The 23,787-nt window shown below is 35.9% G+C and overlaps 1 protein-coding gene across 2 annotated transcripts; it reads right to left on the minus strand.

The window, feature by feature from the left end:
* Nucleotides 1-4,087: 4,087 nt before the first annotated feature.
* LOC149232675 (alcohol dehydrogenase class-3-like) lies at nucleotides 4,088-6,780 on the minus strand. Of its 2 annotated transcripts, none has more exons than XM_089376545.1 (10): nucleotides 6,644-6,780; nucleotides 6,394-6,530; nucleotides 6,219-6,265; nucleotides 5,788-6,113; nucleotides 5,584-5,666; nucleotides 5,382-5,457; nucleotides 5,177-5,238; nucleotides 4,850-4,945; nucleotides 4,524-4,682; nucleotides 4,088-4,385 (listed from the first exon to the last, which is right to left on the minus strand). In XM_089376545.1, exons 1-10 carry the CDS (start codon nucleotides 6,681-6,683, stop codon nucleotides 4,356-4,358), a joined length of 1,056 nt encoding a protein of 351 aa, XP_089232671.1. In that variant the 5' UTR covers nucleotides 6,684-6,780; the 3' UTR covers nucleotides 4,088-4,355. The 2 variants fall into 2 exon arrangements, with proteins under 2 accessions (XP_089232671.1, XP_089232670.1); XM_089376544.1 differs by having other exon boundaries at nucleotides 4,088-4,431; nucleotides 6,644-6,776.
* Nucleotides 6,781-23,787: the final 17,007 nt, after the last annotated feature.

Consider the following 23,787-nt stretch of genomic DNA (forward strand, 5'->3'; position numbering starts at 1 on the left):
AAGAAAGGAGGTTCAAAAGGTAAAAGAAGCTAGAAAGGAAGGAAAATGGGCAATAATCAGAAATAGAAAAGCCTTTATTCGAGATAGAAACCAAAAAGATAGTAATCAATAGCAATTAAACATGCTCCAGATCCTTTCATGGAACTATCGGGGCTTCCCATGGAACAAAGGCCCCAAGCTAAGTTGCATTTCAAATAATGTTGATATTATTTTGCTTGTTGAAACTTGGGAGCACGAAGAATCTAAGGTCCCTAACATAGATGGCTTTACGCTATGGTCTACCTAAAACAAGCAATCCTCCCCTAGAGGCATTGGGTGAATAGCTTCTTACATTAAGAAGAACATATCCCCCCATGCTAGGATTTATAAAAACGACCCTCACAACCAATATAGATGGATAGAGATCAGAGACATTAATAATAAAAAGTCCTACATAGCAACATGTTATTTCCCCCCAATCAATTCTAACTTCTATAAGAAGAAGAATCTAGATAAAACTAACCCTTACAATGGTTTAGAGATGATATTTCTAGCCTAAGGAATGACGGTAATATCCTTTTAATAGGTGACTTTAATGCTCGAACTTCAAACAACCAAGCTATTATTCTAAGCTATCATTCCAACTCTAATCCTCTTTGGTTAGACGAAGATCCTACTCTGGCTAGTAGGTACAAAAGGAGCTCTGAAGATCTCGGGGAAAATTTGTTTGGGTCGGAGCTAGTTAAGCTCTGTAGTGCTCAAGATCTCATAATTTGCAATGGTCTAAAGAAGTGGCCCAATTCTAGCAAGATGACCTGCATCCATGGACTTGGTAGCAATGTGGTAGACTACGTTATTTCCGATCTCCCATTATACAACAAAATAATAAATTTTGACATCTTAAACGACCACGAACCTGACTCTGATCATAGGCCTTTACTTATAAATCTTAATTTTGTCATGCATTGAGTTCCCACAGAAAATAATACTAACAGCCAAAAGAACTTAATATTTGATAGAAATAAAAATGATCTCTTTCTAAATGAATTAAAACTAATTTGCTTCCTCTATCTATTATAGATAACATAAAAGACCTATATCATAATTTTACTACAACCCTCTCATATTCTATTAACAAGTTCTCAATTGAAGTTTCAAATAATAAAAGAAATAGCAAAACCAATCCATGGTATGACAAAGATTGTAAAAGTGCAAGGAGAGAAATTAAGGACGCTGTTAATGGATCTCTTAAAATGGACAAGATAAAAATATACAAAGTCCTAACTAAAAGGAAAAGGAGGCAGTACATTCGTCAAAGACAGGAGAATCTCTTACACCTATATAAGGTAGCTCCTAAGAAATTTTGGAGGAAAATTCTGACTAGGAAGACTAAAGATAATAATAAAATTGCTATTCACGATTGAAATTCCTATCTTAAAAAGCTTTATGAATCTCCAAATGTCATGGATAATTTGGAAACCCTGCTCACAACGAAAGAAGTTTTCTCTTTAGAAGACATTAAGTTTGGGGTTAATCACCTCGCTAATGGGAAATCTAATGAAATTGAAGGTTACCAGGCGGAAATCTTAAAAATTAGAGGTCTTGTCCTCATCCTCCACATTCACAAGCTTTTCAATCAAGCAGTCAAGCAAGGGTTCCCTAAACCTTGGACTGAGAGCCTCATTATCCCTATTTTTAAAAGTGGGGATACAAATAACCCCTCTAATTATCGAACAATTATGATCAACCCTCTCTTAGCCAAGTTATATGGTAGTATTTTGGAAAAGAAGTTAAGCATATGGCTTGAAAGTGAAGTTAAGCAGGCTAAAGGCCAAGCAGGTTTCAGAAGGCATCACTCAACAACAGACCACCTCGTTACGCTTAGGATCATTGCAGGTGAATGTCGTAATGATAAATCTAATTTATTTTGTTGCCTTGTGGACTTTAGAAAGGCTTTCGATACAGTTCCTAGATACAACCTTTGGAATAGATTAGAAGAGCTAAAGGTTCCTCTTGAGTTGAGAGCTGCTGCTATAAGGTTATACGAGAATGTAATTGCCAAGCTAAAGAGCAATGAGGGGTGGTCGAAAGATATTAAGTGTAACATCGGAGTTAAACAAGGTTGCCCCCTCTCCCCTACCCTATTTGGCATTTATATCGATAAGATTGAAGGCTATTTAGAGGAAGCAGGATGTGATGGCACGATATTAGCTGTGATAGTCATCATCCTTCTTCTCTATGCTGATTATATTGTTCTTTTGGCAAGGTGCCCATCTGATCTTGATAAGAAACTCAGGCTTCTTAAGGATTTCTGCTCTACCATGGGTATGACTGTTAACACTGACAAAACAAAAGCTATGATTATCAAATCCAAGAGGGACACTTACGCTAATTTTATGTATGACAATAATAACTTGGAGGAAGTGTATTATTACAAGTACCTAGGAATTGATATTCATCACAAGCTCAACTAGAACCATAGCATTGAGATAAGGAATAATGGAGGGTGGAAAGCTTATTTTGGTCTTGAAAATAATTGTAAAACAACAAACCTTGTAATGTGGGATAAAAAGAAGTTCCTCTTTGAAACTTTAGTCACTCTTGTTATCTTATATGGCTGTAAGGTTTGGGGTTGCAACATCTCCAGAGAATCATGGAGAAAGATTGAGCAAATCCAGAAGCGTTTTATAACTTATAACATGAAAATTAAAAGTAATACACCCTATCCTATTCTCCTTATTGAAGCAGGTCTTTCCCCTACTGAGAGCCTAGCTATGATTAGGTTTCTACTGTACAAGCACAAACTCAATAACATAGACGATCATAGACTTCCTAAGCTAGCTTTAAATTCCAGCCAAAACCACCTAAGGCTAAATCGGGGGTGGCATAAAGACACAAGGGCCTGGTTAAACTATTGGGAGATCAACGAGAATGATGCATTACAAAACATAAATAACATTAAAGATATTGTTACTTCTAAGTTCAAAGAAAAAATGTGGTGTGAGAAAGATTTAGCAGCTAAAAGAAAATTAAGTTATTTTAAGAAGGTCATCAACCCCACCCTAGAAGATCAAAAGTATCTCTCTATTTTAACTAGCTCAAAGAAGAAAATTAATATAGCAAAGATTAGAATGAATTCTCATGAGCTCCATAGTGAAACAGGTCATTGGGCAGTTCCTAAAACGCCATGGATGGAAAGGATCTGCCATATATGTGAGAATAGGAACATCAAGGATGAAAACAACTTCCTCTTAGAGTGCCCTGCGTACAACCACATGAGATCTCAGTTTCACAATCTTTGTTACAATACTGACCTTCCTAGCCTTTTACAATGTCAAAATTATAGTGAGCTCAGGAGGCTTCTCTCCAAGATTTTTGTGCATAGGAATAAAATCTTAAATCAAAATAAATAATTTGTTTCTTTAGGTCCGATAGACCAATGTTTGGTCTCAGTGGACGTTAACCATCATCATCATCATCCTCATATATAGAGCTTTTGGTTTTGGAGAAACTACAATTAAAAGCGAACATGTTAATTGTTAAACTACATCTTGTATTAATGAAAGTCTATCTCTTATAAATTGCCAACTAGTTATTCTAGATAGCTTAATTTTTTTTTTCCATTAACAATAATGAATCAACCTACATTCTTTCCTAATTACTAATCTAATGTGGCATTCAAACTACTAATCTAACGTGGCATCCAAATTATAATAATCTAATGTGGCATCTAAATTATAATAAGTAAAAAATAAAATAAAAATTATCAAGTAATGTCATTTTTTCTAATTACTATTGAGACTCCTTTTCTCAATTCACGGATTATACATGATATAACATTCCAGTGATTTTAGTTTTCAAGATACGAATGCATATAATCATTACTTTGATGTGAGACCAATTGACATAGCCATGAGTACTACTCTGCTCAATGGATCATACATCTGCTCATGGTTTAGAGATGTTATATACATGTGCTTAAGCTTCCAGGGATTTTATTTTTGAAGTTATGAATGCATATAATCAGTGCTTCACGAGCACCTAACATGTATTGACAAAGACAGAACATATGAATGTGTACATTGCCGTCGGCACACCTCACATAGGATGACACAGAGGGCAAAACAGATTTTATGTTATTATGACGTACTGCAAAGATACATATGGAGCAACTTATGACTAGCGTTACTGAGGGTCTATAAGCTTTTGACTTATCTAGCTCTTTCTAAACGGTGAATACGAAAATCAACGATGCAATTACTCAACACTTCTGTTACGACCATCAGATCTTAACATTCGTCTTTCACCCTTTTACCATCATTCTATTTTTGGAGAATCATGATCCATATAAAGAACACACCTCAAGCACTTCCCAGCTAAAAGAATCTCCATCGCAGCATTAATATCTGAAAATCCCATGCTCTGGGTTATGTATTTGTCTAGATCAAATTCCTGCAATCATTATCAAATTTGTTCTCAATTCATTCTCCTATGTATTTGTTCAATTTGGAAGATATTAGAGAGCAGGAAGATTGAGAAGTTACGTTATTTATGTATCTATCTACAAGCTTGGGTACATCAGAAATCTTGAAACATCCAAACGGTGCAAGTTTGAGTTTTCGGCCATCGTGAAGCTCCAATGGACTGAAACAAATCTTCTTATCAACGTCATCTATACCCAATATCACTGCTTTTCCCCATACCTGCAGCGCAAAACACAAAACATGCCCAACAAAATTGTGATGACAGAGGAGGTAACAAACCTAATTAGTCTTTAATGTTCTTGTAGACACTAGTTGGATCATTGAAAAGAGCTTGTAATTAACATAAGAATCGTGACAAATCATTTGAGATACAAAAAAAATCAAACCGGGTGAGAGCATTGTAGTGCAGAGAGCATAAGTTCGACTCTCCCAATACATTCGTAGCTTGAATCTACTCCTCCTTTAGTCATCTCTCTAATCACCTGCTACCAGCATAGCCCACTTAGAAAAAAAAAAGTGGTAGGGTCATTTTTTAATTAAGGCCTTGTCACCTATTGTTTTAGAGGAGCAAACAGAGGTCCCATTAGGATTATCACACTCCTAACAGCTGCAGTATTCATTAAATTTCAACATGCTATTAAGATAAGTAATGTTCATGCCCTTAAATCCAGTCTTAACCGAAAAGAACAAGCGCCAGAGGCTTCAGAAATTACCTCTTGAATGGGCTTATCGAAATCTTTTGGATTAAGGAATTCAGTGACCCCAAACCGTTTAGCTGTTAGGAGAGAAAATGGCAGCTATCAATTTCAGAACAGCCATAACCATGTGTAAAAGTTAAAGGGAACCAGCCAAAAGCATTATGATTTATATATATACTAAAGTAATAGAGTTTATTGCTGTGTATGGTTTCCAACCCACATATTTCTTCCTTCTCTGGGTTGATGTCGATGCCAAGGATTCTGGAAGCTCCAGCTATTCGAGCCCCTTCTGCGACCTGAACAAGGATTAAATCACTAGTAGACAGTTAGAAAGACACGGAATGCAAACTACTCTCTGTGGCACAAGACCAAATCTTTATGTATGTATAGTTGCTGTGCTTTAGATATTCATGACAACTTACAGCCAAGCCAATGGTGCCCAATCCAAAGATCGCTACTGAATCACTGGGCTTCACCTTCCCAGCGTTCCAGGCAGCTCCTAATCCTGGAAATGAAAAACTAGGCCCCATTTTATGATGCATCGACCATTTTACTTTTGTGTATTTTTGCAGGGCAAGGATACCAGATCTTGATATATTTTAATGATGAATATAAGATTACATTACCTGCTGAAATTCCGCATCCAAGCAAACAGATCTTGTCCAACGGAGCTTCCGGGTTCACTTTCACTACACAGGACGCGTGCACCACTGTATATTCACTGAAAGTGGAAAGCCCAAAGAAATGATGGATGGGTTTTCCATTGACAGAGAATCGGCATGTTTTGTCAGTGTAAGCAACTCCGCTCATGAAGTTGAATCTGAAAACTTGACAGATATTGTTCTTTCCCCGATCACAGAGCTCGCATTCTTTGCATTCTGCCATGTATTGCGGAATCACATGATCTCCTGCTTTCAACTCTGTAACTTCACTTCCCACGCTTTCTATAATTCTGTGTCAGTCACACATTCTAGTTGGATATAAATACACTCACAGACTATAAATACATTTCAATTACCCTTATGCAATTAAAAATTTATGTATAAAATGAACATACCCTGCACCTTCGTGACCCAGAATCCTTGGAAACCAAGCTCCTCCATCCTCAAACGTTTAAATACAGTACATTAAGCAGAGATGAAGTTGAATCCTCAATAAAATGAATGAAAAATGAGATAATGAGACTGAACCCAATATACAATGAATGAAAAAAGAGATGATGAGAGTGGTACCTTTCCTTTCCAGAAATAAATATCAGTATGGCAGAGAGATGTGTGAGTGATTTTGACTCGAACTTCTTTGCTCTGAGGAGGAGCCACTTGGATTTGTTGTATGGTTATGGGCTGCCCTGCTTCCCATACCACACCAGCTGATGGGCAGTTCATAGTAGGTTAATTGATCTTTATAAATAAGTACAAAATGAGAATCTTTGACCTGAAGAATTTGATTCATATATGTATACGTTCGTTTTTCTGTTCTCACCCTTGCAGGTAATGACCTGCCCCGCAGTAGAGGATGCCATGAGTTGCTCTGGCCTTTTGCCTTTGTGTATCTGAAGAGAGGATTTTGGTAGGCAGTGGGATTTCACCAGCTTTGTATAAGAGTGAATAAGTGAAAGCTGCTGTATTTTGGATATTTATTGGATGGGAAAACCAAAGTAGATTTGACAAATGGAATAAAGAAGGATCTGTAGCCTACCAAGACGGATCATAGAAATACACATGAATTCATAAAGTTAAGTTTTTCTTTTGATTTTTTATTATTTAATTTTGATAAATCTTAAATGTAACTTGAAGTTTGTTTTAGTTTTCTTCCGGTAATCTAGTTATCTTTAATTTAATTTAATTATAATTTTTAATTATTTAAAGTGTAGGATATGCAACTCTTACTTACCTGGTGTCAGAGATTATATTTTAATGGTTAGGATTGTTGGTTATATTTAGATAGCTTATTCTTAGTTTTTAGGGATTTGTTAAATTTTTTTAATTTAAAAGATTTTATTTTTTTAGATAAGTATGTAGTTGAGATATTTTTTAGATCGGTGTATAATTGAGATATTTTTATGAGTGATTATATTCTTAAAATAGTTTGTTTATTTTTAAATAAAATATAGTTTATTTATATGTATTATTATATTGATTAATACAAAGCTCTTACATTATTTTAAGTGTAATTAGTTCTAATCTCTCATTTTAACACGATATCACAACATGAGTAGGTTTGAATCTCTCTAGGGTGGCATATCGAAATGGAGAGTAAAAATGTTTATTGAGTGTATGATTGCTAATTTGTTTTTGCAATAGTGTGGTTGTCCACTAGATTAATAATGTCCTCCATGCAAATTTTTATTTGGCAAGCTAATCTAACAATCATAAGGGAATAACAAGAACAAGAGTTGTTGTCAAGTGTGAGGAGGAGCATCACTACTAGTAGTGAGGTAGTGGCCAAGCTATCATTAGAATTTGTTGGTGCTAGTGGCTAAGGTTGATGTCTAGTGAATGTGTTGTGTGCATAGAGATTGGCATCTAAATCCCCAACTTCAACATCACCAAAGTTCCTTGTCTTAGCTATGAGTTTGTCATATAGGCATGGAATCCCAATAAGAAGATGGTCCAGGCTTCAATTTATTTCATAAGATTAGGAACACTTCTAATGTGAGCAACATGGAAAATAGGCTTGATGGTATGCCAACATCAAGTTGGAAGGTTTTTGAGAATTGATCTTCTAGTGTGTTTTTTGGCAATGTCATGGAAACATGGAAGAGAAACGGTAGTGGCAATAATGACGAGGATACACATTGTGTTTCAAAACTACCATTTGTTCTATGGTGGATGTAGCAGTAGCCAAGAGCTTGGAGTGCTTGCACATTGTTAATTTTCTTGACCATTTCTCGTTTGCCCCAATAATTGAGTGATGGAACCATTGATCAAACCAAACCATGATAGGAAAGGATGTTTGTTAATGTTGTTGCTCTATGTCAACAAATTGCCAGCTAGGAGCTCCACATTTCTAAAAGTTATGAAGTGATGCATGGTCCCATGAACTAGATCCAAAAGTTCCATCCAATACGAGATTCAAATGGCCATGGCATGTGCAATCCCTCCATTGTTGCAAGTTGATACATTGACAAAACTAGCATGAAGGACGATACACTTACTATTTAAATTATTAATTCATGTGAAACGTTTGCAAATGGAGTTTTATTTATGCAAGTGAAGAATATATTAAACATAGGTTTCAAATATTATGTCTTTAGTGTGATTTAAAAAAATCATAACAATTTAATGTTTCTTTGTAATTGGCTTGGTAAAAATTAAAGTCACTTCAAATGGAAAGGAGAGTCAACAAAGTAAACATTGAAACTATGATTAAGGTTGAGTATCAATATGTCAAATCTCATGTTATTGTAATACATTATTGCAAGCCTAGATGAAAGAAAAGAGGTTGTTATCACGGTGACATTTAGTTTGGTAAAAAAATTGTCCTAATTTCAAGTCTCTGTTGGAACTGGCCATTCCAACAATAGACAAGTTTCATATGTAGGAATTATTAATTGCTAGATATTATGAAGAAATGACAAATACATAAAGCAAAGAAGAAGCAATGGAAGATAGATTCATGATGAAGTACAACAAAAGTAAGATTTTCACAACGATGAATTGTGAAAGACATAGAAAGAAGATTATACTCAAAGAGGTAAAGAAAAAGCGGTGTGAGATGGGCTTATATTTTGGGTATATGATTGTTACAAAGGAGTGATGGTAAGCTTTGTAAATAATTTTAGATACTTGTTGTGCCTCAGATTAAATGTTACAATGATATATATGTGTTGGAGGGGGTGCATGATTGATCATACCCGACACCCCAAAGGTTTTTGGTCCAATATGTAAAGCTTATCCATAGGAAATTTGAATTCCTCAAGTGTTTTGTAAGCCCTATTGAGTTGAGAAGCCTACATGTATTAGTGTGGTAATATATGTAATCACGTATTATGTATCCCTCGTATGCCTAGAGTGAATGTGACATCAAGTTTTGGAACTAACCACTAGGTAGGTATGAGGGTGGAAGATGTACTAGTATGCTAGCTAGATTTAGAGTTGGAGAAGTCGATTCTTTGATTAAGGTGGGAATGTGAGAATATTGGGGCCAATTAATGATTAAGAGAGAAATTATGTTGATGAACCATGTAAGTGAAAAAGACTTTTAAAGACTGGAAAGTATAATGGATGGCACCAATGTATCTTGGTAGACTGATTTCTTTTTATATGGACATCAATGATCAATTTTATGTGGGTCCCAAAAGGACGAAGAAGAAATTTTAGTGATGAATCTCTATTGAATACATAAGTGTGATCTATGATGCAACATAAAAGAACAACTCATGATAATACTTGTGGAAGTCTTGTGGTAGTAATGAAGATGAAAATCGTGGAGAACAAATGATCATGGTAAATTAAGTAAAGTTATGTGAGTTATTTGGAATAATAACAGGCTCAAAGATTATATTGTAATGTGTGTCACATATTCTAGTTCTAGCAAGTCTATATGTACTTCTCTTTATTTGATGTAGTGTTCCTTGAAGAGTTGAGCTTCCACCTAACGCCTCCATGAGATGGAGTGTATTATATGTACCCATATATGTAACATGTAAAGGGAATATCATTGTAAAACCTAGATCAGAGTCATGCATACCCCTTTATCATGTGTCCATGATGACCTGGATAACTTTTCTAGCATAGTGTAATAGCCTCTTGATCAGGATCTTCTATTATGAGCCTATGATTTAACGTCTTAAATAGAATGTGAAATACCAAACTTGATAAAAAACATTGAAAAATCTATGAATAGAAAGAGATAATTGCACATAAATAAAAGGAACACAATGAGATTGATAATGGATTTCGTCGAGTGTGGGCTACGTCTTCAGGTCTGCTTCCAATGGAGTGACCTCTTAAATTATTATGTAAAATAACCAAAATTACATCAAATTCCTCAATCTCAAATGTTGGCTCTCTATTATGTAGTTGTACAAAAGCCTCAAGAACCACTCAAAAAATATTTGCTTTATTTGATCTCCAAAAGGGCATAAAATGAGTGTACACATACAATAATAGAACTCACAACTAAAACCAAGGCTCTAACTATTCTTTCACAGCCACAACTTGTGGTGTAATGGCTAAACATTTTGATATATAAAGCATTAGGTGGGGGGTGGGTTTTGTAGCCTCAAGATCAAGCCTGTGGAGGTTGTAGCCCATTCGTTGCAATATATATAAGAACTTTGTTATACTCTAACCCAACCAATGAATTGTATTAACCATATATTAAACTAAAAATATAATGTGTAACCTATCCAGCTTTGGCCCATGTGCATACATTTTTATAGCATTATAACAACTTACATTGTATTGGAGAGCATGATATGGTTGTTACGGGAGGTTGTGGGGTTAAGCCTGTGGCCTCCCGTTATATGGCAATAGTTAGAATTAATGTTTAAATATAATATTGTCTACTCACATTCCAATGGCCCATTGGTAGAGTGATTAGTTTGGTTTCCTAAGGGTCACAGGTTCAAAACCTATTGGCTCCATGTGTATGCCTTTTTTTAATCATTTTGTTACACCTATCCACAAAAATTGCAAGCTCGAGCCTCAAGCCTTATTGGCCTTTCAGAGGTTGCCACATGGAAGCCTCTAATTGGTCCACCTTTCACTTAGTTAGCATCCTAACTAGTGCCACATCAGTGGCCACATGTCATTATCTCTACCACATCATTATCTTCCTGCCACATGTCAGCCTCATAGGATCCCACATGTCCTTCCACGTGGATCCACATCAGTGCCTACATCATGCTGCCACGTCACTATCTCTGCCACATCACATGTATGATATTTTCCATGTACTGTCACCTATACTTCCTACCATGTCAGTTGTATGTACTTTCCACATTTCCCTCGTACAGTTTTCCACATGTTACCTCAGTCATTCATTTTTTACCAGTTGTCAGAAAACTTCATAATGTCATAACTTTCTCGTATGAAGTCCATTTGAACTCGTTCAAGTTGTATTGGAATCGTACTTTTGATCTCTTTGACATGGTGAAATTTTAATTTAATTTTGGGAATATTGAATTTTGAGGCATATTCGATCCTCTCGACTTAATACTTCTCATTAGAAAGATTTTGGACCACCAAAAGTTGAATTACTCTGCAAATTGGTGAGGGTATTTCTCCCTCACTTTACCTATCTTGATCCAATGTGATTTCCTTTGATTCATTCCCTTAAGGCACACTCAAATTTATTCCACATTTCCTCATCATGGAGTCCTCATCTTCCTATTTAGAATGACATCCTCTCGTAATTCATTTAGATACTCAAGGGAAAAATCATCAATGGAAGGAACTTAAATACTCTCATCTTAATATATGATCATTATAGGCTCATATAGTTTCAAGTTTTCCACATTCACAATTGAATTCATTTAGATGTAAGGTGGTAGATCTAAGTGGAAGGAATTAGAGCTAATCTTCTCCAAAATACTAAATGGGCCATATCAGGTTGGATTGAGCTTCTTACTTTCCCTTGTTAACCTATCATTTTTTATCATATGTATCCAAAATAGATCACCAACTTGGAAATGATGATCCATCCTATGTTTATCATTCCTAGCCTTGTACTGGTATTGGCTCTTTTCCAACTATTCCCACATTGTCTCATCCACCAATTAGATCTTCTGAATGAATTTTTTCACTTTATCTTCATAGTAGTCTGGTAGTTTGAAATTTCTACAAGTTGTCTATACTTTGTTTCATCCTCAAATTATTTTCCTTTAGTGGATGTGAGCTTTAAGTTCTGTTCCATTGGAGTAGTCAAAGGATTGCAATCATCCATGCCAAAATTGTTCAACAGATCTCCAATGTACTTCTTCTGAGACAGGAATATAAACTTTAGACATTGAGTTACTACAATACCAAGAGAGTAGTGAACATAGCCCAAAATTTTCATTTCAAAACCTTTCCTTGGTTCTTTATTTATGGACGCAATGTAGCTCTCATTTTTCCCTATCATTAGAAGATCAATTACATACAACACAAGATATACAATTGTTTTTTCAACTTTCTTGTCAAACAAATTTCCATCATCAAGATCATAATGTTTGAAATTAAGTTTTAGAAGATGCTCAATTAACTTCTCGTACCAAGCTCATAGTGCTTTCTTGAGGTCATACACATATTTTACAAGATTACATACTTTTTTTTCCTGGCCCTTCTCAAGAAATCCTTCTGGTTATGACATAAAACCATTCTCTCTCAGATCTCCATTAAAGAAAGCAGTTTTTGCATCCATCTAATGGACTTTCCAACCATTTTGAGTTGTCAAGGAAAAGAGTAACTGGATGGTAGCCCATTTTGGTATGGGGGAAAAGTATCCTCATAATCGACCCCTTCCTTCTGTGCAAAACATTTTTCCACAAGCCTAGCTTTGTTCTTGTCAAGTGAGCCATATGCTTTATACTTGTTCTTGAAGACCCACTTGTAGCCTATTGGTATGGTTCCCAATGGAGAATCAACCAGCTTCTAGGTGTCATTCTTTATCAAAGCATCATCTTCTTTATGCATCGCTTCTTTCCATTTATCATGAGAAGTGGCTTCTTTGAATGAAGCTGGTTCAGAATATGTAGACAAATTCAATTCACAATCATAAGAAACATCCATATCAACAGGTCAATCAGGATTGTCTACATCACCTCCATCATGTCTGGTTGAGCTTCTTATTTCTGTCTTTCCAACCTCATGAGGACAAACACTTTCAAGTGTCTTTGTCATCCATTTTGGAGGACCTTTCTAAGATGGCCTGGGTTGTTCAATTGACTGAGATGGGGCTGAATCAAGATTTAGTCTCCCAATTTTTTTAATCACATCACTCAAAGTTTCATCAGTGGCTGGAGCTTCATGTGGGGGAGAGATTGATTCAAAAGAAGATTCCACATATTGATCTAGTATATGAATCCCCAAATAAATATGTGGAATCTCATTATCAAACTATTGTAAATAATTTGCATGTCTGAATCTATCCAAGCGATCATGCTGTCACTCAACAACATTTTCATTCTTGGAAGATTCAATAAGGATCACATCTCTGGATATTATAAACTTTTTATTCACTTCATCATAGAGATGATATGCTTTGGAGGTATTTGAGTACCCCAAGAAGATACATTTGTGACTCACACTGAGTTTGTTTCTTTGTTCCTTGGGGATTAAGGCATAACAGGTGGAACCAAAAACCCTGAGATGCGTCACTGAAGGAATGTGGCCATACCACATTTCATAGGGAGTCTTATTTTTTATAGCATTAGATGGAAAATTATTATCTATATACACAACACATATAACTGCATCAACTGAAAACATCAGCTTAACATTCTAGAAAAACATAATGGAACGTACCATATTTAAGGTTGTCTTGTTCATTCTTTCAACTATTCCGTTCTGTTGGGGATTATAAGGCATGGTTGTTTGATATTTGATCTCGTGTTTTTGAAGATAGTTTTCAAATTTATTTGATTTATATTATTTTCCATTATCAGTACGAATAGATACAATATGAGATTGTGCATCATTTTCAATCCATGCATGAAAGTTATTGAATGTTTCAAATTCTTCAGATTTGTTCTTCAACAAATAAATCAACACATTCTGGTATAGAATCAGGCATTTTTACAATATGTACAAACGTCCACCATACTCTGTGGACAAAGGCAACACAAAAAGTTGCCCGACAGTGATAGAACCCACCAACCCTAAAAATGTACCCTCCAAACCCTTTTAGAGTACCTACAAAAATTATACAATGGGAGAAGCAGGGCACGTGAGCCATCCCCACAAAAACCCGTGTAAACGATCCTTTAACCTGCTTCTTTAATCACTGTCGTCCATACTCCTTTCTTAATCTAACGTCGGAGATACATATTTCTCCTGGAAGATGCATGATGTTTAACCCCCCGACCCCACTAAACTGCATGATCATTCCTGATCGTTGATCGACCTTGCGAGAATGGACGGATGAGTTGAATATCGAACGACTAGATTTCACCGAACTTTAATGTGTGATGAGGGTGGTTTTCGGTCCCGGCACTCATCCACGTGTTCTGTGTTGTATGGAATCGTTGTCAAATCTCCAAAACCAATTTTTGCTTGAAAGCGGTGCGATCACCCAAAAACCACTTAGGCAGCGGTTTTATCTCTCGGCTAAGGAAATTTGGAAAATGTTGCCGCCTTATCAGTTTCTGCCTATTTTTCCTCAACACCTTTCGCTAGACTAAGAAATAATTTCGCCAAACTCAGGGGAATTTTGGGGTTGAGATTACCATGTCTGACATTGGCAACTGAGGCCAACCTCCCACATGTTTGACCAAAATGAGAGAATCCAGCCAAGAAATGATCATTGAGACCTTTCCTTTTTAGATTTATTCCAAAACTCTTCTTTTTCCTTTTCCGCTAGGTTATGACTAAGAGTTTTCAGAATGCTTTGTGGCATTGCTTGCCACCCTGTCGAAACTCTGCTTTCCTTGTAGCTATCACCTTGGTTGGCCAAGAAATCTACCAGTTTGTTAGCCTTTCTACGTACATGATTGAACCTGACTGAGTTAAGCCCTTGAAGGTGACCCTGAATTCTCTGGAAAACCCAGATTAACTTCTAGTGCTGGGAGACTTTCTCCGGCTCTAATCCGCAATTGATTCTTTTTACTGAGTTAATAACTAACTCAGATTCAGCTTCAATGATCACATTGTGGCAGTTCTCCTGGTTTAAAAAATCTAAGAATTGCTCCATCGCCATTAGCTCCGCCATGTTATTCATGGCTCTTCCTAAATGACAGTGGAAGAGGGAGAGGATGTTACCTGCTTCATCCCTTAGAACCCCCCAAAGCCAACTATTCTGGGGTTGCCTTTTGAGGCTCCATCTATGTTGTATTTCAAAAAGCCTCTTAGAGGAGGTTGCCAATACTCCTTTTCAGATTCCTTTCTGTTTGTTGTTTTGTTCTGGCTTAGTGGGATGATCCCCTGCATACCTAACGGCCTGAGAGTTCACAAGTCTACTCCTGAGGGAGGAATGCTGGGAAGATTCCTGATTGTTGAGCTGATCGTCTCCTTAATATGTTTTAAGATCTGATCAAATAGGCAAAGAGCAGGATTCTTTTCATTTTTGAAGATTATTTTATTCCTTTCTTTCCATATATTCCAAATAATAAAACTTGGCATGAGAGCCCAAGCTAGGTTGAGAACTTCATTATCTTAAATTTTTTTCCTCCATCTGTTTAGGGTGTTAGTAATACTCTCTTTGTCCCTATCAGACTGTTGAAAAATGTTGGCAAAATCATCCCATAGCGTAGAAGTGAAATTACAACTGTTGAGAAGATGTTCCATAGTTTCCTCTTGGGCTTCACAGAGCTGGCATATGGAAGGTCCTAGCATGCCCCTCTTTCTAATGTTGTCCCAAGTCAATATTTTCCTATGATGAACCAACCACATGAAGAGTTTGATCTTCATCCAACCTTGATGTCTCCAAAGGTTCTTCTAGGTTCTATTCAGAGCCTGGGAAACCAGCTCAAGGAGAATACTTTTTGCTTCCTTAATATTGAAGATGCCTTCGTTGTTGTTTCCCCATCTGAGTTGGTCCTGTCCTCTAGAAACCAAGATCATCCTTTGTTCCAACATTTTTCCAAGAGCCTCTGCTTTTGTTTTCAGTATTATATCATTCTTGCAATCTATATTCTTCCATATCCTCCATTTTCCAGTATTGTGGGTATAATCCCAAAAATATTTCACTCTTGTTAAACCTTGGGTGTCAGTTTCATGCTTAAGGTTCAAAAGAGAAAGATCTCCTTCTCTGATTTCCCAAAAGCTGTTTCTTTGTACTAAACCTCTATTCTCCCAGGCTTTGTTCTAGAACAGAGCCCTTTATATTTCCAGACATCCTTATGAGATTGGTGTAATTCCAAGAGTTAGCATATTTTTCTTTCCATATGCTTGCCCATTGCGCCTTGGGATTTTTAACCCAACGCCACTAGAGTTTGGCCCCTAGAACATTACTTAGGATCTCCTGGTCATCTAAGCCTAGGCCCCCATGATTCTTGGGTTTACAGATCTTTTCCCAAGAGACCAAGGCCCATTTCTTCCTAGCCTCCTCCCTGCCCTAGAGAAAGTCTCTTTGGATGTTTCTGAATTGCTGCAAAACTCCTATAGAGGCAGGTAGTGCTGATAGCATGAAAATTGGAATTGATTGGAGCACCGCCTTCGTCAGCACGAGTCTGCCTGCCAGATTTAAAGATCTACTCGTCCATTTTCTGACTTTATCCTGCATTTTGTTGATCAACGGTTCCCAAATGCTCTTGTGCAAGGGTTTCACAGTTAGAGGAACTCCTAAATACTTTGAAGGGAGGGAATCCCTCTGAAAGCCTAGAATTCTGGAGATATTTCTCTAAATAGCAATATTGGTATTAAAGAAAAATATTTTGGATTTGGAGAGGTTAACTTCCATACCTGAGGCCATGGAAAATTTGTTTAGTATTTGTTTGTACGCCCGAGCCTCTTTGACTGTGGGGATTCCTTGTAACATGGTGTCATCTACAAATTGTTGATGTGTCAAAGCCTGACCATTCTCCTTCAGTGTAAGACCTTGAATTTTTCCTGTTACTCTGGCATGCTTGATGGACCGGCCAAGACCTTCCATCATGAGAATGAAGAGAAAGGGAGAAAGCGGATCCCCCTGGCTCAGCCCTCTGGAAGGAAGAAAAATCTCAGAAGGAGAGCCATTAACCAATATTGAAAAGCTGGAAGAGGTAACCAAGGCCATGACCCATCCTACCCAGATGTGATCAAAACCAAATGCCTTTAGCACTTTCCTAATATAGGTCCAGTTCACTTTGTCATAAGCTTTTTCTATGTCCAGTTGCAAGATCATACCAGCTCTCCTTGTGCTGGTTAATGAGTGAACCACTTCATGAGCTTGAATAATGTTATCCAAAATTTGCCTGCCTTCAACATAACCTAATTGTTCCCCCGAAATCAGAGAAGGAAGCAGAGGTTTGAGTCTGTTGGCCACTACCTTGGATATTATCTTGTAAACCACATTGAAAAGTGTTATGGGTCTATACCTGTCTGGTGTTTGTGATTTCCTATTTAGGGATCAGGGAGATGAAGGAGGTGTTGAGCACTCTTAAGATGGTTCTGTTCATCCTGGAGTCTTCCACAACATTCAAAATATCCTCTTTTACAATATTCCAGCAAGCTTTAAAGAAATCTACATTGAAGCCATCTAGGCCTGGTGCTTTTCCATTCTGCATGTCTTTGAGAACCTCACTGACCTCTTCTTCAGTCACTGGTCTGTTGAGATTGAAATTGTCTTCTCTAGATACCAGCTTAGGTATATGCTTGGTTAAGTCCCTGACGTAATGTTCTCTTTCTGGATTATTTTCCTGGGCTATTTGTCGGAAGTGTTGAACTAACACCACCTCTATATCTTCATGGGATTGAAGAAGTTGTCCATTCTCCTTTTTTATTGAAGAGATTATGTTGTGTGCTCTATTCTCCATGGTGGATCTATGAAAAAATCTAGTATTACCCTCTCCTTCTTTTAGCCATTGGACTCTAGATTTTTGTCTCTAAAATATTTCCTCTAGTTTACACTAGTTCTCCCAATCTTGATGATGTTTCTCCACTAGATCATTTTTGTTTTTATTAAAACCTTCCAAGATCATAGCTTGGTTGAGTTCCTTTATTTTATTTTCAACCAATTTCTTTTCTGCGAAAATATTGCCAAAATTCATCTTATTCCAATCTTTGAGCCTCATTTTTATGTGCTTTAATCTTTTATGAAGTAGGAAAATTCTAGTTCCCTGAATCTGTAGATTTTCTACCCACCATTTTTCAATATTACTGATGAAATCTAGGTGTGAAATCCAAATATTCTCAAATATGAAAGGTCTATTCCGGGGTGTACCTATACCCTGGATTTCCAATTGTATTGGACAATGATCTAAGCCTCCAACGGGAAGAACACTTGCTATTATTTCCTTGTCTAAAAGCATGAGATCCTCAGAGATAATGAATCTATCCAACTTGGATGCTACCTGAGATTCTCCTCCTCTCTTGTTGTTCTAAGTGAAGAGACCATTACTTGTTTCAACATCCACTAGTTTCATATTATCTGTGAATATTTGAAAGGCTAAAGAGTCTTTACTTAGTGATTTGGTTCCACCTTTTTTTCAGAAAGTGATTTTATCAGATTGAAATCCCCTCCCATGATCCAGGGTATTCCAGCATGTCACTCCCTAATATTCGCTAGGGAATAACACATTCTGCTATAGTCATCAATAAATGTCAACATATATTTATTACCATTTGTAGAAGGAACAAGAATTGGGGCACACAAATAAGAATGAATGAGTTCAATTTTTCTATGTTCTCTTGAATTACAATCATGAAAACATTGTTTGTTGTGCTTTCCTAAGGTACAAGCATCACATTGCTTAAGTTTCATAGGAATTGTAGGCAAACCAGTGACACCATTTTTCTTCAAAAAAACGAAGGCTATCATATTTCAAGTGTCCAAATATAGCATGTCATAAAAGACTTGATGGAAATGTACCTTCATCATAGTGAGAACTATATAAAAAGTTATGTGCATGAGCAGAGGTTCCTTGATGCTTTAGAAGTCTTTCTTCTTCTATCACAATCATGACAAGTGAGTGATATGATGCTTTTCTGACCTCGACCTTACCATAAAATATATGAATAGAGTGTCCTTGTTGGAGGATGTTGACCAGAGACAAGAAGTTTCTCCTCAACTCCGGGAGGTATAGAACATCATGTAGAAGAAATTCTGGAAAACCAGGCAGTTAGAGCTTGATGGTGCCAAGCTTTTATGGCTCGAGTTTTGAATTGTCTGCAAAGTATACTGCTCCATTGACATTGTAAGTGAACTATTCAAAGAAATCTTCCTTGAAATTCAAGTGGCAAGCTACTCCTGAATCAAGCAACCAAGAATATTTCCATGAAGCAAGTGAAGCATTGAATAAGTCTTCAGTTACCAATGATGCAGTGTGCCACAACATAATGAACGAACTTAGGTGCTTTTCCTTTCCCTTTTCCATTTGTTTTACCTTTTCCTTCATTATTTTCTTGCTCAATTATGTCCCAAGGAAACTTACATGTGGAAGCATCATGTCCATCTCCATTGCATCGTATGTAATGAAGATCAAACCTTTCTCCTTTGAAATGTTTGCCCCCCCCCCCCTCTAAATAGATTCCTTCCTCTTCCTCTTCAACCACCTCTTCCTCTAAATGAATATTGTGCATGATTCTTCTATTTTTCATGCACGGCACAAAACTTCTTGAATTGACCAAGGAGCTATATTCTTCCCAAAATCCTTATCTCTCTCAACAAACCTCTTCTTAATTGAGTCAAATGTAATCTCCTTAAGGTTTCCACTTGCTTGAAATGACTCAAGATAATGTGAATAGGTGAGATATAGTGCCTTGACATAAGATATTATAGGAATATCTATTTCAACCTTAGTGGATTTTATGTCATGCATAATGGATCTTACTTTTGATGCTAAAGAGAAAGGGTCATCGGTTTTTTAAGTCGAGATTGAACAATTCAATCATCAGTTGAAGAACTTCAAGTTCAGAGTGTGAGTCATTAAATTCCTTCAACTTCTTTAAGGCTTCAAAAGCATTTGAAAATGGTGAAATATGATGAATCACATCTTTGTTTATTTCCTCTATAATTAAGGCATAAACCTTGTTGTTCTTGTTTTCCTAGATGGAAAGCTCCTTCTCTAAAGTACAATTTTCAGGTGCATTGTCTCCTTCTCCTTCACAAATTCCTTTCCAAAGATAATTGAAAACGAGGGTGTGTTTTATCTTCCTGGACCACTCATGGTAGTTCTGTTTGGCAGTGAGAACTAATCCCACTACAGAGATAAGTGAATGCGTCATAAAATCTGAATTGGTCTAAAAACTAATTATAATACTTGCAACAAAATATTGATGTCTTTGTAAAATGATTGGTTATTTCTTCAAAAAAAACTTCAATTAAACGTGTAGACTCTTAATATTCCTCCATACAACATGCAATAATATATGGCTTATCAAAACATATGAATGCCACATACCATATTCATAAAAAATATACCATATGCCATAACATTTTTTTAACATGCCAAATAGAGTGTCTTTCAGCACCCCTAAAAGTCGAATGGTGTATTATACACCAATTCCTTTTAAAAGAACCAACACAAAGGAAAATTATTATTCACTACATGGTCTTCAAAATATATGTGATATCCCATATATATTATAAAATATGTCATCACTTAGTGTCTTTAAAAGACATTATATGCCATCACTCACGGTAATTTTTAGAACAAAGTTACGTCCTTTAAAAATGATTCACACACACTATTCAAAGTCAACACATTTTAACATGGCCATCGCAAATAACTAACTATAGAGGAGAAATACACAGAGAAGGACTTGAAGGTTCTCATACCCACTGCATTGAAAGCAACAGTCATGACCCTTTATATAGTCTTCAAAACACAGGAGTCTTGAAAGAACTGTTATGCACCAATTTGCAAGAGTAACCAATTGTACATGAACCATCCACAATTATAAACTGACCAATTCAATGTAGGGTACTCCCATAAACAAGGCAGAGAGTTCAACATTGCTTCAATACACAACATGATTTTTATGATGCTCCAATCCAGCACTTCAAGAAGCGATGCTGAGGGAAGGAGGACAAAAAATGACCATAGGGACAAAGATTAGAGGAATATGGTAGAGAATGTAGGAGTTACTAGGCAAACAAATGCTAAAAATGGCGGTTGGCTCTGATACTATATCAAGCCAGGAGGGTAACTCCACGAATTAACTTGTTTATTTCATTACTCATTTCATGAATATATACATGAGTGGAGAGGCTCTTGGGATTCCAATTCCATGTTCTCTTTGTTTTCTCTAATGCAAAACTGAAACTATCTACAATATTTACAATATTTACAATAATCCTAATCCTTTTGGATTAGGTTTCAACACTTAAAAGATGTAAATATTATATCCATGTTTTTAGAACAAGACCAATGTGTATTATATCAATGGATTTGTTAAAGGAAAAAGGATTATGTTATATCTTGGTCCATTTTTACAAATTAATTTATAGAACACTATGGGGATTATTGAGAGACACACATTATTTAGTAAAATAGTAAATCTTCGATAAAAAAGGTCCAATTACACAGAAAATTCAGCAATTCCAAAAGTTGAGTCTTAAAGTAAAGAATATTTTAGAGAATAATTTGTTAGACATTTATGGGAACTTTAAAGGAAAGAATTCAACATGAGATGTGTCTCTTTGAACCTAAATCTCTAGAGCACACTTTCAGAATGACAAGTAAAGTTGAAAGTAAAAATATGGTCTCTAGAAAATCAGTCACTAACAAGTATAATAGATATCATTCTCCCTCCCCTAAACTAACATGGTAGACTCAACAAATGGAAGAAAGAAGAGAAAAAGGGTTATGTTTCAACTGTGACAACTAGTACAATAAGGGGCATAAATGTAGTGAGAAGAAATTATTTTACATAGACTCCGAAGAGGAATAATATCAAGAATTAGAACTACCAAAATATCTAGACTTAGAAAACACTGCTCCAACAATACAGTGTCATGCATTGGCCACATCAATGCTCCACAAACAATCAAAATAGAAGGATATATCAAAAATAAAAAGGTATTAGTATTAATTGATTTAGAAGTACCCATAACTTCATAAATTACAAATTAGTAAAAATGCTCAATTGTTTCATATATCTAGAACAAAAGTTTCAAGAAATGATTGCAGATGGAGGCACCATAAATTGTTTAGGGAATTCCCGTAGTATTAAGCTCAATATGGGGGAGTATTTTTTGGATATTCCCATTATTGCAATTCAAATGGGTGGTTTTGATGTTGTATTAGGGGTCCAATGGTTACAATCATTGAGAATATTGACCTTTTATTGTGAACATGTATTTGATAAGAATTACCTCATAAGGAAAAGAAATTGAGCTTAGAGGTATCCATCGGAAACCCTCTAAGGTGATAAGCTCTAATGGAATGACAAAATTACTCAAAAAATGGCACAAGAGTGTAATGGAAAAATTATGTTCACTAAATATTAAAACATCAATATCATCCATGTTAGGGGATCTCCATAAGTTTGTCAACAATCATCTCAAACTACTTGGATTAATGCCTAAGGGTCTTCCACCTAATTGCGATCAAGACCATGCTATTCATTTGCAGCTAGGAAGTGTACTAGAGATAAATGAACAAGGGAAAATCATACTAGAATTAAAAAAAATACTTGGAACAAGTTTTTAATAGTCAAGTAACCTTGCAGTTGTGGAGTACACAATGAAACGAGAGAACCCATCAGTGGAAGAGATGACATATTCTTGCAAAATCACTAGCAGTTAGTCAAGTGTTGAGGAAAACACTTGTTTGAAGCAGGGGTTTATGTTAAGACGTCTTTGATCCCCATGTTAACCCTTAAAACCCTTATTAAGCCATAGATATTGAATAATTACATTTATACTGTTATATTGTTATGTAAGCTAGAACCCCTCATGGTCCCATTTTATTATAATTGTACCCCTTGTCTCCTATATATATACGAAGGAGACCTACTCTTAGAATCATCAAATATTTTCTTGTACATTGTATTAATTGTAAAAGGAAGTCTTCCCATCAAAGAGGAATATAATTATTGGTTTCTTATCATTTTTAAGGTGCAAGGTTCATAACATTATTTGAGTAGGATTTGGGATGGAATATTTGGGAATCTAAACTACATATATTTTCATGATTGTGCACTGATAATAATATTCTTGGTCTTCCAAATGTTTCTTGTACTAATGATATTTATGTAGCTTATGCTCTTGGTCAACAACGAACATATACATTTCCTAAAGGGAAAGCTTCACATGATACAACACATTTTGAGTTGATGCATAATGATTTGATGTCACTTCCAACTCATTCTTTCTTAGGGGATAAATATGCACTAATATTTATTGATGAATTCTCAAAGAACTCTTGGGTGACTTCATTAATACAAGATTGAAGTATTTGCAACATTTAATACATTCAAGGCCTTTATTGAGGATTATTCTTGTTGCTCCATCAAGAAATTATGAACTAATAATGAGGAAGAATATGTCAATCAGACATTCATATATTTTTGTAGAGAATATGAAATAAAAGTAAACATTTTGTTCCCTACCCCCCTCAATAAAATGGTGTAGGTGAAAGCATAGGGGATTCATTCGTGGAGCAATACCATACCATGTGTGTTCATATTGGGGGATATGTATTGAGGAAAAAATGATATAACATATTGAGCATATAATAAGGGGTGAAATTTTTTATATTGGCGGGTATAAAAAATCAAACTCAAAAGTTAATGAAAAATATAAAGGGGTATAAAAAATGTTAATGAAAAAATGGATACCTACAATATCTAGTGAAAGTAGGGGATTTTTATTGGTAAAGTGTATTGGGTTCGTATTGGTAG

Source organism: Pinus tabuliformis, chromosome J (assembly GCF_031772625.1).
Source record: "Pinus tabuliformis cultivar Carrire ecotype Pingquan chromosome J, CPIR1, whole genome shotgun sequence".
In the NCBI taxonomy this organism is placed as follows: domain Eukaryota; kingdom Viridiplantae; phylum Streptophyta; class Pinopsida; order Pinales; family Pinaceae; genus Pinus; species Pinus tabuliformis.

Coding starts and splice junctions, on each gene's coding strand:
- LOC149232675 (XM_089376544.1), bottom strand. CDS start 6,683: ATGGCATCCTCTACTGCGGGGCAGGTCATTACCTGCAAGG. Junction 5,667..5,787: donor TGGATGCGGAATTTCAGCAG/GTAATGTAATCT, acceptor TTTCATTTCCAG/GATTAGGAGCTGCCTGGAAC. Junction 5,239..5,381: donor CCCAGAGAAGGAAGAAATAT/GTGGGTTGGAAA, acceptor CTCTCCTAACAG/CTAAACGGTTTGGGGTCACT.